The sequence below is a fragment of the Anabrus simplex genome, chromosome 8 (genome assembly GCF_040414725.1).
Source record: "Anabrus simplex isolate iqAnaSimp1 chromosome 8, ASM4041472v1, whole genome shotgun sequence".
NCBI classification, from domain to species: domain Eukaryota; kingdom Metazoa; phylum Arthropoda; class Insecta; order Orthoptera; family Tettigoniidae; genus Anabrus; species Anabrus simplex.
In genome coordinates, this window is record NC_090272.1 from 201,012,640 (window position 1) to 201,029,981 (window position 17,342).

At 41.4% G+C, this 17,342-nt stretch overlaps 1 protein-coding gene across 1 annotated transcript in view; it reads right to left on the reverse strand.

Moving 5' to 3' along the window:
* The window catches only part of LOC136878977 (carboxypeptidase D), a 163,445-nt gene that overhangs the window by 27,157 nt on the left and 118,946 nt on the right, over positions 1–17,342 (reverse strand). The window contains exon 7 of the mRNA XM_068228904.1: positions 16,709–16,789. Coding sequence (XP_068085005.1) covers positions 16,709–16,789 — 81 coding nt within the window. The remainder of the gene's footprint in view (positions 1–16,708; positions 16,790–17,342) is intronic.

A 17,342-nucleotide genomic window follows, 5' to 3' on the forward strand; every position in this document is an offset into this window, starting at 1 on the left:
TGGGCAAAGTTAAAGAGACCTATCATTCCAAAAGACACAAAAAGTCTCATCTGCAGGGTTCTGCTTCTTCATGATAATGCTAAGTCCCATCTTGCTGCTACCAAAGTGAAATTGGAAGAAATGCACAGGATAGATCTGAATAACCCCCCTCTCCTTGTAGTCCAGTTTTGTCACCGTGCAACTGTCATAGGTTTAAACCCCTGAAGAGAGAAATTTTTCATGATGAAGCAGTACAAGTCTTCATATGCCATTGGCTATGTATCCATCCCAGTGCTTCTTAATTTAAAAAAATGAAGAAACAAGAAATTACTATCTTCATGCTTCCAGGTCATGCTGGTTGTTTAAAGGGGCCTAACATCTAAGGTCATTGGCCCCAAAGAAATTACCAGTGCAATGGGAAATAATGTATAGATATTAGCAGAGGCTATATGTAAAAATAGTTTTGCATCTCTTTTGGTATGCATTCATTATTTAATAAAGGATTTTTAAAGTCTCATACATATTTGATCAACACTCATAGATTTTCTGAATTAACAGTCCTCTTTATTATCAGTTTCTCATATGAAATTAGACAATATCTTATGTCTATATGTTAGCACAGTGCTACTTTAGAATCATGCAGTGTTCTGTTAAACCATACCCAAAAAATACAATCACCCATGCACAGAAAACATATGGCAGTGAGTTGCCACCTCCTTATCATTGCAGTGGATCTTTAAGTATGTGTAAGTCTAAATGTCTAAATATAGGGCTTGTAGGGCTATACATCCATCAGTACTAAGGGATATCCTTCAATATTTTGCAAAGAGTTTAGATTCAAATGGATGGGTTTTCAAAAGAAAGATATAACCATCATTTAGGTTAGAGTTCATTAAGGAAATAGGAGAGAAGGATATATTCTAAAAATAAATTTCTTAATATACAACATTGCTTTTTTAAATGTTATTTATCAATCATGAACCATTTTAAAGATTAGTTAAGCCATAAATAAGTAAAACATATCTTTTGCTACCAAACTTGTCTGACTTCATTAATGTCCTACATTGGTTCATCAACAAGTCCTAAGAAGAAACGACCATTTACCAGAACAATCTTGAATAATTGTTTATTAGGATTGTGGTAAAGTGTGTACATAGCAGATCAGGCTGTTCAGTTATTGAAGACTCACTAGTAGGAAGACTTTCATACTCTATCATGAGTGATTGCTGAAGAACTATGATGATGGTAAATTAATTTCCTCAGAGTGCTTTCAGAGACACTTGATGTTATCAGTGTTGAGGTTAGAAAGGCAGTTATTTATTATGTTGCTGTATATACAAAGGTGGCCTAGAAAATAATGCTCCACAATTTTTTTCTCAGACCCCAACAATGGTACAAATGTGAAACTTTAGATATGAATTCTTTGAAGTTTTCGGAGTGCACGCGCGAAGTTTCTGTTTCTTCCAACAGATAGCATACTTATGATTTAACATGGCGTCTGTAAGTCATGTACATTACAAGCAGCGCGTCATCATTGAATTTCTTACTGCAGAGCAAGAAACGGTTGGAAACATGCACAAACGTTTATGTGCAGTTTATGGAGCATCAGCAGTCGACAGAAGTTGCTGGTCACAGAGGGTGAGGCCATCTGAAAGTGGTTTGGTAGAGTTCCAAGATTTGCAGCGGTTGGGGAAGCCACCCACGGCTGTCACACCTGACAAGATGCAGCGTTCTGATGTGCTCATTCACGAGGACCGACGCAGTTCGGCTCGGCAGTTGGTGCGGGAGCTGTTAATCAGCAAAGGAAGTTTGTGTGTAATCATCAGTGCTCTTGATTATGCAAAATATTGTTCACGATGGGTTCCATGCCGTCTTACGGAGGAACACAAAACTCTCAGAAACAACATTTCTTCCGAGTTACTGCAACATTTTGAAGCTGAGGGGGAATCTTTCTTGTCCCAGATTGTGACAGGTGATGAAACTTGCATTCACCATTTTGAGCCCGAAACAAAATGGCAATTGATGGAATGGCACCATTCTGACTCTCCACAGAAGAAAAATTTCAAAGCAACTGCTTCTGATGGTAAGGTCATGATCACTGTGTTTTGGGACTGTGATGGTGTCATACTCATTGATGTAATGACAAGAGGCACCACCATTAATTCTGAGGAATATGTAAACACATTAACCAAACTCAAGAAGCACTTCCAGTGACTTGGACGCCATAACAACCCAGATTGTTTGCTTCAACATGATAATGCACGCCCTCACACAAGTTTGAGGACGTTTGAACACATCACAAAATAGGGTTAGGGAGTGTTACCCCATCCACCCTATGGCCCTAACCTAGCTCACTCAGACTTTCACTTGTTTGGTCCATTGAAGAATGCCATTCATGGGAGACATTTTGAGGATGACGAAGAGGTGATTTGCACAGTGAAGAAATGGCTTTGTGGACAGAACAAGGAGTGGTACCAACAGGGCATAGACACTCTTGTGTCTCGCTGGAGGAATGCCATAGAACGGGAAGGAGATTACGTGGAAAAGTACGGAGTGTAGAAGAAACATATTTTTTTCTTGTTATAAGTTTCATTGTGTTCAATAAATAATTGTTGAAGAAAAAACATGGTGTATTAGTTTCTGGGCTATCCTTGTATATAAAATTTGATAAGCCATTTTCCAGTAAAAGAAATTATGAGAAAATGGCTGAACAGATTTAACTGAGTGAACCCCTATTTTAAAGTTTACAATCTGAATGACCTGGAAAAATAGTAGTTTTTATAGGGTTACTGATTTAACATAATTTTCTTATTCTCTTCAAGTAGCTCCCCAACATCTTCCACTAATTATCAAAGGGTGCAGTTAGGTACTGTATGACAGCTGGCATAGTTTTAAGGTCTCCCAATACATACCATATGGCAGCTGATATCATTGCTTCTAGCACCATAGCAAGAGAGTTGACAGTTTCAATGACTGGCTTGTTTGCGTACTTATATGTCACTAGAGTGAAGATACTACTAGCTGTAGCTTGAACCTTTGATGTTATGAACTTACGGAGTTTTTCACTATTCAAATCAATATACTGCCAAGTCTGCTAGAGAATGTTCCCAAAGATACAGCCTATGAAGACTCATCCGAGAGAAACTGAACTCGGAGAATTTCAACTGCAACAACAACTAGATCATAAAGATCAAGTGTGGTTTAGCAGTGGTACCTTGGAACTGTGATTTATTTTGCACAAGCCAGTGGTACTATAGGCTGTACATGACAAGAGAGCGAGGGACAGAGAGAGAGAGAGTGTGATATGTGTGTGTATTCTCCTTTTCCTTCATATTGTACCAGAGTGTTAAGGTGCACCTTTTAGGGCTGATGTGGAGAATTTCTATGCATATCTGTACTGTATAAGGTATGGCAGGAAATTTAGTAAAACACACTGAAGGTGATGCAAAATATAGTGTGTCCCCTGTCGTAAGAGGCGACACTAAAAGGGGCTTGAGAGTGTGGTTTGGAAACCATGGGGTCATCAGCTGAGTCCTGGCATTGCTTCCTGTTATTTATGCCAGGCTCGTGACTTTCATCTATCCTACCCAACCTCTCTTGGTCAACTCTTATTCTTTTCTGACCCCGACAGTATTAGCACTCGAGGCCTAAGGAGTCTTTCATTTTCATTCCACCGGGTGAGTTGGCCATGCGGTTAGAGGTGTGTGGTTGTGAGCTTGCATCCGGGAGATAGTGGGTTTGAATCCCACTGTCGGCAGCCCTGAAGATGGTTTTCCTTGGTTTCCCATTTTCACACCAGACAAATGCTGGGTCTGTACCTTAATTAAGGCCACACCGACCTCGATAGCTGCAGTCGCTTAAGTGCGGCCAGTATCCAGTATTCGGGAGATAGTAGGTTCGAACCCCACTGTCGGCAGCCCTGAAAATGGTTTTCCGTGGTTTCCCATTTTCACACCAGGCAAATGCTAGGGCTGTACCTTAATTAAGGCCACAGCCGCTTCCTTCCCACTCCTAACCCTTTCTTGTTCCATCGTCGCCATGATACTATCTGTGTCGGTGCAATGTAAAGTAACTAGCAAAAAAAAAAAAAATAAGGCCACGGCTGCTTCCTTTCAACTCCTAGGCCTTTCCTATCCCATCATTACCATAAGACCTATCTGTGTCAGTGCGGCGTAAAGCCACTAGGAAAAAAAATTTTCATTCCCTTCACAGCCCTTGTCTTTCAATGGCCGATACCTTCATTTTCGATGTGTCGGATGCTTTCCAGTTTTTCTCTCTGATTAGTATTGTATAGAAAATGGTTGCCTAGTTGTACTTCCTCTTAAAATAATAATCATCACCACCTCGTGGAGTGACACAGTACTATGTTCATGCCTCTCAACTTCAAGCTATAGCGTGAAACTAGTGCTATAATCTGCTGTTACATTGCACTGTGTGTGTTTGTAAGGTGTTCCTAAAATGCAGCGTTGTGTGCATTCCCTTCTCTGTGTAACAGACGATGGAATTTCAGTGACATATTTTCACTATGCAACCATCAGGATTCAGTTGTTAGTGGTAAGGAAAATAATGTGAATTGGAATCTGTTATTGCTTTATTCTTACATACTATTGTTACATCACTTTAGAAAGTATTTTATATAGACTGATGGTGCTCCATTGTTCATGGCTCACTTGGCACAGAATTGAATTAAATTCTTATCACACAGTTGTAAACTACAAGGAAAACATTGAATGGTGTGTAAACAAACCACTCACAACACAGAGGATAATATGCCGTAACTCCTAAAGGGGTGACATGCGCCTTCTCAATTGTAGTGCCTATCTAATAACCACATGTCAATCCAATAGCGGGGGATATATAAATAGGTACTTATTTTTCCACAAATTCGCCCATATTATCTATGCATTTCTTCCAATGATTAGGCAATTTTTTTATGTCACTATCAAAAAAAGTTTGAGGGTGAGTGTTCAGCCATTTGCACACAAAATCTTGCACCTCCTTATTAGTTGTGAAGCGCTGTCCACCAGCATCTTCTTTAAGCTGGCCGAACATGTGAAAATCACATGGTGAGAGATCTGGACTATGGAGTGGATGTTATAGGGCTGTCCAATTCATCTCGGCCAATTTTTGTAGTGTTGCTGCAGGAATATGGAGTCGTGCATTATCATGGAGAATCAGTGCATCAGCGTCCACCTCCGTAGCATAATGGTTAGTGTTATTAGCTGCCGTCCTCGGAGGCCCAGATTCAATGTCTGGTATTGTCAGAAATAGAAGACTGGCAGGAGGGCTGGTATGTGGTTGAAATGCTACATGCAACTCACCTCCACTGGGGTCTACCTGAAAAGAGCTTCACCACCTCAGGATGAGGACACAAGTTTACTTTAGCACATCTCTGATGGGGCTACTGCGCCTTTTTGCCTGAAAGGCACCTCGAACTTGACTGAGGAGGTCGCAGTACTAGGCAGCATTAATGGTCCATCTTTCTTGAAGGAAATCAACCAATAAGACACCTTTCATGTCCCAGAATACCATGCACACGACCTTACATACAGACAATCTTGTCCTGGCTTTCACTGGTGCTCGCTCACTGCTCCTCCTCCACTCCAGACTGGTCTTCTTGAAGGCATAATGGTGCACCCAAATGTCATTACATGTGGTGATTTTGTTCAAAAGAGTGTCACCTTCTTCTTTATAATGCATCAGAAATGTTTGAGAAATTTCGACTTGAACAGCTTTCTGTTCTTCATCCGTGGAATCCAATGAGCCAACACTTCACACACATTCTCAACTCTTGCCGGATGATTGATTGGAGACTCCTGTATCTTACGAGAAGTTCTTGAGAAATTCCAAGCACTGTAAGGTGGGTATCCTCTTCAATGAGTGACTGCTCGGATGTTCTGGGGTGTGATGCTGGTGCGAGGGCGATGTGGGTGGGCCATGTTTTCAATACATTCACATCCTTTCCTGAACTCGCTGCACCAGTGTTCCACTCGGGTCCATGAAAATGTTCTTTCCCCAAACGATGGTGAATTTCAGCTGCATTAACATTGTCATTAATGAGAAACTTTATTACAACACATTGTGCAACGGCAGGGTGCACCTTCCTCTCACTCATTGCTATAGAAATTGACCATGTGAACAACGCAAGCTCCCAAGGCTACCTCCCCCACCCAGAACCCACACCAATGTGGCTTCAAAGTACCAAACGGCACAGATATAAGCTCACTATAGAATAAGGTCTGTTTATATTTGATTCACTCATGTATTAACTTTGAAAATAAAATATAATGTATCTTTGGTTATCTTCTAGGAATGAAATTATGCACATTTGTAGCCAATTACAACCTAAAATATGTTAAAATATGTGAAAACAGCATGGGGAGAGATCTGGGCTGTAGGGAGATTACTGAATAGTTTCCCAACCAAATCTCTGAAACATATTCCTGACACAGTTGACAGTGTGGGGGCAGGCATTGTCATGAAGAAAGATAATGTATTCAATGGCTTGCCCAGGTGTTTGACTAATGGTGCAGCTCAGCTTCTGTAATGTGTCTTCATAGCACTGTGCTTTAATTGCGGGCCAAGACTTGAACTGAAGTTAGACATTTGTGGACATCAGATGACAACATGTGTGACTGGGTACAGATGTGCTTCTGTCGGCAGCCAGCCGGCTTTCTTCAAGAATGAAAGTGACCATCTCATCACCCAGTGGGATAAATGTCTTAACTGTTCTGATGAGGTATAAAATGTCATACTATACCTTTTAGCAGGTGACCCTTTATTATTATTGTAATTATTATTAGCCTGCCTGGTGGCCATGATCGTTAAAGTGTGAAGTCTATATGGTCTGACGCCAAGGTTATCTGGGTCGAGTCCTGTTGGTTGAAAGAATGTCACCATCAGAATGTTTTACGATTTGCTTTATGTCACAGACACAGACAGGTCTTATGGTGGGGTAGTAAAGGACTAGGATTGGGAAGAAAATGGCCATGACCTTAATTAAGGTACAGCCCCAACATTTTCCCGGTACAAAAATGGGAAACCACACAAAACCATCTTCAAGCCTGCTGACAGTGGGGTTCGTACACAATATCTCCCGAATACAAATTCACAGCTGCGCGATCCTAACTGCATGGCTAACTCGCTTGGTCATCAGAATGTTGGCCGCCAGGGTAGGAGAGGTGGTGGTATACAATTTCTAATCACTGGATTAAATTCCAAACCTCTCTGCTGTGTTCATATGGAGTGAAGACATATGATGCTGTTAATGGTGATTTGTCCAACGGATGGAAAAGTAAAGCCGAGAGCAGACCCCTTGCTGCTATTCGACAGAAGTAGGCTATGTGCCAGCACTGGCTTTCACCCTCTCACTTCCTGCTATCATATGTCACGTCATTCATTTCATCTCATTAACTCCTCTGATGAGGTTCATGCCAGGAAGTGTTTTCGGCCATAAAAACGCGTTATGAAGATCCATCTCACTTCATACCCGACCCCATAGAGAAGCAGGACAAGGGTTGGACATACATTATTATTATTATTATTATTATTATTATTATTATTGTACCGGGCGGTACACCTCTACACCGTTTATTTAAAAGTTGCGCCAGTTGAAACTCCTCTTCTGGAGGAAGGTTGAACTTTATCTATTCTATTAATTCTCTACTTTCTCAGAAGATGTCACCACGTGGAAAATTTTGAGTTTTTGAACTGTGTCACTTTTGATGTGTTTTTGTCTCGCTTGAAGTAAGAAGTGTGAACTTTCTCTTCTAGAGGACACTACTGAAGAATTACAATAGTGCAACCTAGTGCGAAATCAAAGAACTATTTTGTTGAAGAAATTTTTATTTCAAATGTTTGTTCCTTGCTAAATTTCTTTCTGTTATTGTTTAAGTTGGCTGTATACCCCTCTTTTTCCCCTTAGTTTGGATCTAGCCAATCCCAAATTTCTTTAATTAATTTTCCACCAATAATGTGTTTCTTTTTCCTCTATGTAGGGGTTTCTTTTCCCTAGCCAATAAAATTTTTTGTGGGAGGGTGTTTTATTTCCCCTAACGCCTAGAATCTTCCGCGAGAGGATATAAACTGCTGATTTTAGGGTCTCCAGGCCACTTCTGTTCCATCTTTCAGTGTATTAAGTACATAGCAGGAGGCGGGAAGCGCCTCTTTCTTCGGCGGCGTCTACAACAAGGTAATGGCCAAGTAATAACTTCTTTCTTTGCTTGCTCAGCAGTTTAATCTTCGGGGCGGGTTCTAGGCCTTCCACCATGTAACCTTCCTTTAAAATGTAAAGACTACTGGTACCTATCCTATCTTCTAAACCACATATTGGGATAGAGAGTGCTAACCCTCTCGAGTTCCCACTCATATTGTTTTGAGGTGGACTTATTTTCTCAAACCAATTCTTCCGTGATGTAATGTAAATTGTTATTTTCTGAAGTCACCTCCGTAGTATGGGATTAGCCCTTGTATTAACGGCCTAGTGCCAAGTAGGTCTTAAACAAAGTGTATCAGGAGTGCGGTTAGCCTCCTCTCAAATTGTTATTTTAGAGGTCATGTAATCAACTTTCTTTTTCATTCAATAGACCTCAGTAGGTTGGGTATTTTACCCCTGTGAATACGTCCTTAGAGGACAGCTTGAAGGTAGAGTTTGGTGTGGCCTTTCAGAGGCTTAAATTTTGAGAGCGGATCGCTCTTTTGAAATGGAGTGTCATATGCCTCGTGGAGGCTTTTCTGTGTAATTCGGAGCCAGGGGCTCCTAGGGATGAATGGGGTTTTCTGCCCCTCTGTTAAAACTTGTGTTTGTGGTAAAACTGAGCTGATCGCTGAAGTCAGGGCGTGAAGCCCAAAACCTGTAAATATTGTAACTCCCCTTGTTTTGCTACATTGTACCTGCCATGTCTGTTATTGCTTTGTTTTTGAAAAGGAAATATAACCTTGTTAAATTTTAAATTAATTTTACATGCACTATAATTTCGTAGCTTGAAACCCATTCACACCCGCACCTTCTTTTACGCATAACTACCGCTAAAACACGGTAACAAGTGGTAGCAGAGCGTGGTTGAATGGGTCTCAATTTAGCCCCTTTTGACGGCTAAACATTGCTTTGATTCGAACTCTAACAATTTTCTCAGTTGCTGGAATTTTTTGAGTTTTTCAAAATTGTTCTGTCATCATGCCCGGCCCTTGCGATGTTCTCCTCCTTAACTACTTGCGCAAAGAGGAGTTGATATACGAGTTAACTATCAGAAATGTGCAATCTGGAGGCACGGTTGCAATCGACACCAACAAGCTTAGAGAGTCCCTTGATTTGCCCATTTCCATCCCCAATTTGGGAGAGAAAGAAATTGATGACTCTCTTTCCACGATCGTCGAGAATATTACTGGGCTAGCATCTGTAGTCAGCTTTTTTGATGAAAACGATCCGTCTCCTAACCAAATTAAGCGTGTGCAAGGCAGATTATATCACTTTTCAAATAGAGTTAATGATCTGTTGTCTCTGAAGGTGAATGACGTTCAGAGGAAGCAAGCTAATACGCTCCTTGAAACTATCTCTGAATTGTCTAGTAAAGTCACTCAATTGTTAACTGGGGAAGTTCCTCCCAAATCTGATCAGCCCACCATAGTGAATGTAAGTAGTGAGGAAGAACCTGCTAAGGGAGAAGGCAATAGGATAACCGTTGCTGCTCAAACTATCTCTGCCCCATTGGACAACGAGTCTGAACGCCGCACATCGTTGAACAATGTACGTGCTGAATTAACTTCCTTGCCATTGAAACCTTTACCTACTATGTCGCCCGGGTTTAGCAGCTTGCCTCATCCATTGGCAATGTTGCTCAGAGGTATATCCAAGTTTTCCGTTAATACCACCAGTGACGTAATTTCATTTTTAAGATTTCTAGTGGAATTTCAGGATCATGCCCTTGTGTTTTCTCTTTCCCCATGTCAAATTTTGCAAATTATCTATCCTTATGCTATTGGGGTTCTCTCAGATAAAATAGTAAGAGCCATAGCTGAACAGTCATCTATCGAAGATTTCCATGCACATCTGCTTGCAAATTTTATTCCTGCCCGCGCGAGGTCATCTCTTATTCAGAAATACTATTATCGAGTACAGAGGTTGGACGAAAACTTGGCTGACTTCATCCAAGATATTAAGTTTTATACTAGGGTGTTTGCTCTTCACTTCCCTGAGGATCAAATTGTACAAGCTATTGTGGAAGGCATTTCACCATCTTATAGATCATACTTGTGTTTTGCGGCGTGCCCGCAAACTTTCTCTGAACTTGAAGCGTTGGCCGTCTCAGCGGAAGGAGTTAGATACGCCGATTCTTTGCGTGTAGCGAAAGAACCCCCGCCTTCCTTTAGTAACACTCGGCCTCCACCTCGCCGACCAGTCACGCCCCGTAAATGTTATGCTTGCGGGTCGCCTGACCATCTTCGCAATAAGTGTCCTCTGATCAAGTCTAGTAGGGCAAAAAATGGAGCTGGTTCATCACAAGGCTGTTTTAAGTGTGGGGCCTTCTCACATATCGCCAAAAATTGCCCAAACTCAAATAGCACCCCCTCCTGCTCAACTTCTGGTGCAAATTCCACCTATGCCAATAATAAAAAGTGACTAGTGGCATCGGCTGAGTCGACTAATCCATCTTCCCGAGACTCAGCCCCTAGTAAACAGGTTGTAAATGCAGAGAACAATCAGCCTTCAAATTCATCTTTTGAATGCCCTAAAGAATGTCTTAGGATTGCGGCGGATACCCCCGCACCTGTTCCTTTTCTTAAGATTGAGTTAAATAACGAGCCTATAACAGCTCTCTTAGATTCAGGCAGTGTTTGTTCGATTATTTCGGCTGAATGGTATTCTAAATTGAAATCTGTTTGTAAACTACCTGACCATGTCTCAGCTCTTATTCAATATGTTTTGGCTAATTCATCGCCATTAGAAATTCTAGGTTCCGTACTGGTCAAAATTCGTATTTTTAAATTTACATGGAAAATCAAACTGTTTGTGGCTAAGCACTTGTCTTGCCCCATCATATTGGGAGCGGACTTCATTTCTCACACTGGTCTTGTGCTCGATCTCCAGAGTAGGTCGTGCACATTCAAATTTGCGTCCAATTGTAGAATTCCCTTGTTAAAGTGTAATTCTGTATCATGTTCATCTATTTCGCCTACCCAGGATGAGATGTTGTTAGACCTTAGACATCTACCTGAGGAGCAGGCTGATAGTATTCGGAAACTGTGTCAGTCGTTTCCCGAGGTGTTCTCTGATACTCTTGGTGTTACTGACCTTATTGAATACAAAATTGAGGTCACGGATTCGATTCCTGTCCGTTTTCCACCGTATAGGCTATCTCCACCTAAAATGAAGGCTCTGAAAGAAATCATCGATCAGATGTTGAAGGATGGTATTATTAGGCCCTCTAAGTCAGCGTATTCTTCGCCTATTTTTCTAGTCCCGAAACCCCAAGGAGGCTTCAGGCCTGTCATTGATTACAGGGCTCTCAATCGGAAGGTGGTGTTGCAATCTGCCCCTTCCCGACCTTCATTCTTGTTTTTCATGGTTTCGTAAGGCCAAGTTCTTCACCATCTTGGACTTAAATCAGGCCTATAATCAAATTCCCCTAGCCGAAGAGTCTAAACATCTTACAGCGTTTGCCACGGACTGGAATTTATATGAATACAACCGCGTGCCTTTCGGGCTCCCTACGGGAGCAGCTGTACTCACTAGGCTGCTAGATAGGGTCTTCTCCGACATCAAATTCGAGTACTTATATCACTACTTAGATGATGTCGTCGTATTTTCCGAAACCTTTGAAGAACATCTAGATCATCTGCGAGAAGTTCTCAATCGCCTTCGTAAGGCTGGGTTAACTGTTAAGTTGTCCAAGGTTGCCTTTGCTAAGCCCTCTATGTCATTCCTAGGGCATATTGTGTCACCTGATGGTGTAGCAGTCGATCATTCTAGAACACAGGCCATCCGTGATTTTAAACCTCCCAAGGACATTAAAGGTATCGCCAGGTTCATTGGCATGGTGAATTTCTTCAGGAAGTTCATTCCTAACTTCGCTAATAGAGCGGCGCCCTTAAACCTTCTTCGTAGGAAAGGCATCAAATTCGAGTGGGGACCTTCTCAACAAGCCGCTTTCGAAGATCTTAAATTAGCTCTCTGTAATGCCCCTGTACTTGCTATGCCGGATTTCTCGAAGAAATTCATCGTCCAAACCGACGCGTCGTCGTCGGCGGTAGCTGCAGTCCTTCTTCAAGAGACTGAACTAGGGAGGCGCCCCATCGCCTATGCGTCTAGGACATTGTCAGCTCAAGAAGCAAAGTACTCCATATATGAGCTTGAAGGTTTGGCAGTCTTATTCGCCTTAGAAAAGTTCCGTCTCTATCTGGAACACGTCAAATTCGACTTGGAGACAGATAATCAAGCCTTAAGCTGGGTCTTAGGTAGGCCGCGTCGTACTGGTCGTATAGCCCGTTGGGCCATCCGTATTTCTGCCTTCCAATTCGATGTACGACATATCAGAGGTACTGAAAATGTTGTTGCTGATGGACTCAGCCGTATGTTTTCTAACGACGTCGAGACCCATGAACCTGTCGACAGTTCATCACCTTCCGAGTCCATACTATCTGAGGTTAATGCCATCCTAACAGATGCTCCCATGCTCTTTAGAGATATTGAGAAGTACCAACGTGAAGATCCGACGCTGGCTCCGATAATGGAAACCCTTTCTTCTGGGGAACATGTTGTCCCTTATGTTCTGAGGAATGGTGTTTTATGTTGCCCTTCGAGGCATGACAAGATGATGAAAGTTGTCGTTCCAGCTGTTCTTGTGCCTATGATCTTCAAGTATTATCATGAGACCCCATTAGGAGTGCATCTTGGAATCTTTAAAACCCGTGAAAAAATTCGTGAAATGTTCATTTGGAAAGGTATGGACGGTGAAATCCGTGAACTTGTAAAAGCTTGTAAATCTTGTTTGCTTAGTAAACCCACCATGTCCACCAAGGTAGGCCTTTTGTCTTCGCATCAAGCGTCGCGCCCCATGGAACGCCTGTATATCGATTATGTAGGACCCTTCCCCCAGTCAAAGGGTAATGCTAACAAGTTCATCTTTGTGTGCGTAGATGGCTTTACTAGATTTTCTTGGTTATTTCCGACTAAGCTGGCTACCGCTCAGTCCACCATTACTTGCCTAAATTCTATTTTTGCTTCTTTTGGTCCGTGCCAATATATTGTATCTGATAATGCTAAGGCGTTCACATCAAATTTATTTCGTAAATTCTGTTTTGACTTGTCCATCTCTCATGTAACTACTTCCGCTTATTACCCTCAACCATCTCTGGCTGAACGGGTTAACCGTAATCTCAGGTCCGCACTTATTGCCTATCATCATGAAGATCATTCTAGGTGGGACACGTCCCTGCATTGGTTAGCTTTTGCTTTGAATTCGGCGGTTCATGAATCACACAAATTTACTCCAGCTTCTTTGATGTTTAAGTTCGTTCCCAACACGCCGCTCTCTAACCTCTGGTCTCTGAATGACATTCTGCCCGAGACAATAGATCCGGACAACATTAAAGATCTTTGGAAGAAGGCTAAAGCCAATCTTAAAGTGTCTCATGAAAAGGTTAGGGAAAGGTATGATCGTGGACGGAGACCCACCACTTTGAAGGTAGGTGACCAGGTTATGGTCAAAAATTTTGTTCCCGCGGGCAAGCTTGCCCCCAGATTTCATGGGCCTTGTATCATTCTCGATTTTCTTACGCCGGTTACCTTATTGCTAAGTAATCCAGCCACCGAGAGGATATTTAGAGTTCACCTGTCCCAGGTGAAACCGGTGTAATTTCTGTGTTAACTTGCTTCATATTATTTTGAAAGGATATGAAGGTTATATTTTTTTTGAGTTTCACTTTTAAGGCATTCTGCCCCTTCTGTAATATTTTGGTTTTAGATGTAAGCCTTGTGTAAAACCTGCCCCGACCCGTTAAACTGCCATCCTGTGCTTGCCACGGCCATTACCACGCTCCCGTCTCCTGCTCCACCTTACACTGTGGCTTCATAATAGTAAATGCCATGGATATCTACACGCCGCTGGCCCCTCAACCTCTCCACAAGCCTGTACCCTCAAAGAAGATGATAGTCCAACACAATTCTGCCGTCTAGCTTTAATGTTTCAGCGCCCCCGCAGCCGCGCAGCGCCGTGCAGCGACTGGGGAGGGGGATGGGCCCCCTCCTCTCCAGCGAGGACGACATGTGCACGGCGAGCCGAAACTCTCCTCCCGGCCAAGGCTGATGTGCGGCGCACGACCTGCTACATGCCCGCAGCCTGTATCTGTTCACCGCGGGCGCGGCGTACTTAAACTCCTCTGCTCCCCTCATAGTGCGGGCGAGCGGTATCTCAGGGTACTTGAGGGGTCCGAGCGGCCTCCGTTGGACGCAAGCTGCAACGGCCGGTCTGGCCATCCGACTCAATCTACATCAACTACATGGACAGTCACCATAAGCAATAACTACACTTGGGAATTCAACAACAATAATTGGTGGACATTGCCAAATTTTTCATCACTTTCAAGTATTAAAAGTTTATCTTCAGAAATTCAAATTCTACAAACATAAAGACTTTCATTCACCTGCAACAACAATATTTTGAAACTGAATTAAGAAATCTTGTAAATGCTTCTGCTATCTATCTTCGTATCAACATCATTACTTGGACTTTGTTTCAAACTGATTTCATGTGTCACCCCTGGAGGAACTTTTGGGGGGGGAGGTCTGTACCGGGCGGTACACCTCTACACCGTTTATTTAAAAGTTGCGCCAGTTGAAACTCCTCTTCTGGAGGAAGGTTGAACTTTATCTATTCTATTAATTCTCTACTTTCTCAGAAGATGTCACCACGTGGAAAATTTTGAGTTTTTGAACTGTGTCACTTTTGATGTGTTTTTGTCTCGCTTGAAGTAAGAAGTGTGAACTTTCTCTTCTAGAGGACACTACTGAAGAATTACAATAGTGCAACCTAGTGCGAAATCAAAGAACTATTTTGTTGAAGAAATTTTTATTTCAAATGTTTGTTCCTTGCTAAATTTCTTTCTGTTATTGTTTAAGTTGGCTGTATACCCCTCTTTTTCCCCTTAGTTTGGATCTAGCCAATCCCGAATTTCTTTAATTAATTTTCCACCAATAATGTGTTTCTTTTTCCTCTATGTAGGGGTTTCTTTTCCCTAGCCAATAAAATTTTTTGTGGGAGGGTGTTTTATTTCCCCTAACGCCTAGAATCTTCCGCGAGAGGATATAAACTGCTGATTTTAGGGTCTCCAGGCCACTTCTGTTCCATCTTTCAGTGTATTAAGTACATAGCAGGAGGCGGGAAGCGCCTCTTTCTTCGGCGGCGTCTACAACAAGGTAATGGCCAAGTAATAACTTCTTTCTTTGCTTGCTCAGCAGTTTAATCTTCGGGGCGGGTTCTAGGCCTTCCACCATGTAACCTTCCTTTAAAATGTAAAGACTACTGGTACCTATCCTATCTTCTAAACCACATATTGGGATAGAGAGTGCTAACCCTCTCGAGTTCCCACTCATATTGTTTTGAGGTGGACTTATTTTCTCAAACCAATTCTTCCGTGATGTAATGTAAATTGTTATTTTCTGAAGTCACCTCCGTAGTATGGGATTAGCCCTTGTATTAACGGCCTAGTGCCAAGTAGGTCTTAAACAAAGTGTATCAGGAGTGCGGTTAGCCTCCTCTCAAATTGTTATTTTAGAGGTCATGTAATCAACTTTCTTTTTCATTCAATAGACCTCAGTAGGTTGGGTATTTTACCCCTGTGAATACGTCCTTAGAGGACAGCTTGAAGGTAGAGTTTGGTGTGGCCTTTGAGAGGCTTAAATTTTGAGAGCGGATCGCTCTTTTGAAATGGAGTGTCATATGCCTCGTGGAGGCTTTTCTGTGTAATTCGGAGCCAGGGGCTCCTAGGGATGAATGGGGTTTTCTGCCCCTCTGTTAAAACTTGTGTTTGTGGTAAAACTGAGCTGATCGCTGAAGTCAGGGCGTGAAGCCCAAAACCTGTAAATATTGTAACTCCCCTTGTTTTGCTACATTGTACCTGCCATGTCTGTTATTGCTTTGTTTTTGAAAAGGAAATATAACCTTGTTAAATTTTAAATTAATTTTACATGCACTATAATTTCGTAGCTTGAAACCCATTCACACCCGCACCTTCTTTTACGCATAACTACCGCTAAAACACGGTAACAATTATTATTATTATTATTATTATTTTCAAAGTTTTTTCGAGGCACTGCATTTAATTACTCAGGTTATTACTTCTCAAAGCTACCATACTTTACATCATCTGCAATAGCTGATAACAAATACAGTACTGTGCCTCAATATTTTGGAATGAAAAATCAGAATGTCTCTTTAAGCAACCACTCAATTGTTCTGTAGCTAATGAAGATAGAGGTAATTTTCTTTGCATTATCAAATATTGGTAGCCCTTACCCTTAGTACCGAGGGAAGTATTCCTTTCGACAACAGGCTACATGGTTCGGGAAGGGATACTTAAAGACTGTTTTAGGAGGCAAATTGTCTTTCATTTTAGTAGAAATCTAGGATTTCACAAATTTTCAAATATTGAAAATTGTCCTTTAAGTTCTGAATGATATTAGGTGGCAACTATAATCAAAGCAAATCCAAGTATTTATTTATGGATTCCAAACCATTTGCAAATCTCTTCCAGATATCTGCCATATCTTCATCTTGCACAGAGTTGTCGATCAGTTTTGATGCTATGTCCCATGCTGAGAAAGAAAACCAATGTGCTGCTGTATCTTATGGATAAGAATTAATTACATGAGGTAAAATTGTATTAAATGACTCAAGTATTTATATCATAATAACTATACAAGAGGATTGCTGTTGCCTTTAGATATTGGTGATAGGACATACGCTGAGTATTTTCAATAATCTTCTAGTCTCATTTTAAAATTAATCATCTCTTTCAAAATCTTAAATACTATATGAAAATATAGCATTAAAATTAAACTAAATAGTCACTTAGGTTATTGAGAAAAGTAGCTGAATGGCCTCTCCTCATGGATTTAAAATTTTTAAAAGTTGGTGAACAATGTTATTCTCTGTAAAACAAAGCAGAATGGACACAAGATAGTCCAATAGGTTCTAGTCTCCTCTATTCATTTTTATCTTCTTTTTATCTGACTTTCCTATAAATGATATGAGTAAAGAACTGGAATCAGAGGTAAGTATTTTTGCAGATGATGTTATACTGTATAGAGTAATAAATAAGTTACAAGATTGTGAGAAACTGCAAAATGACCTCGACAATGTTGTGAG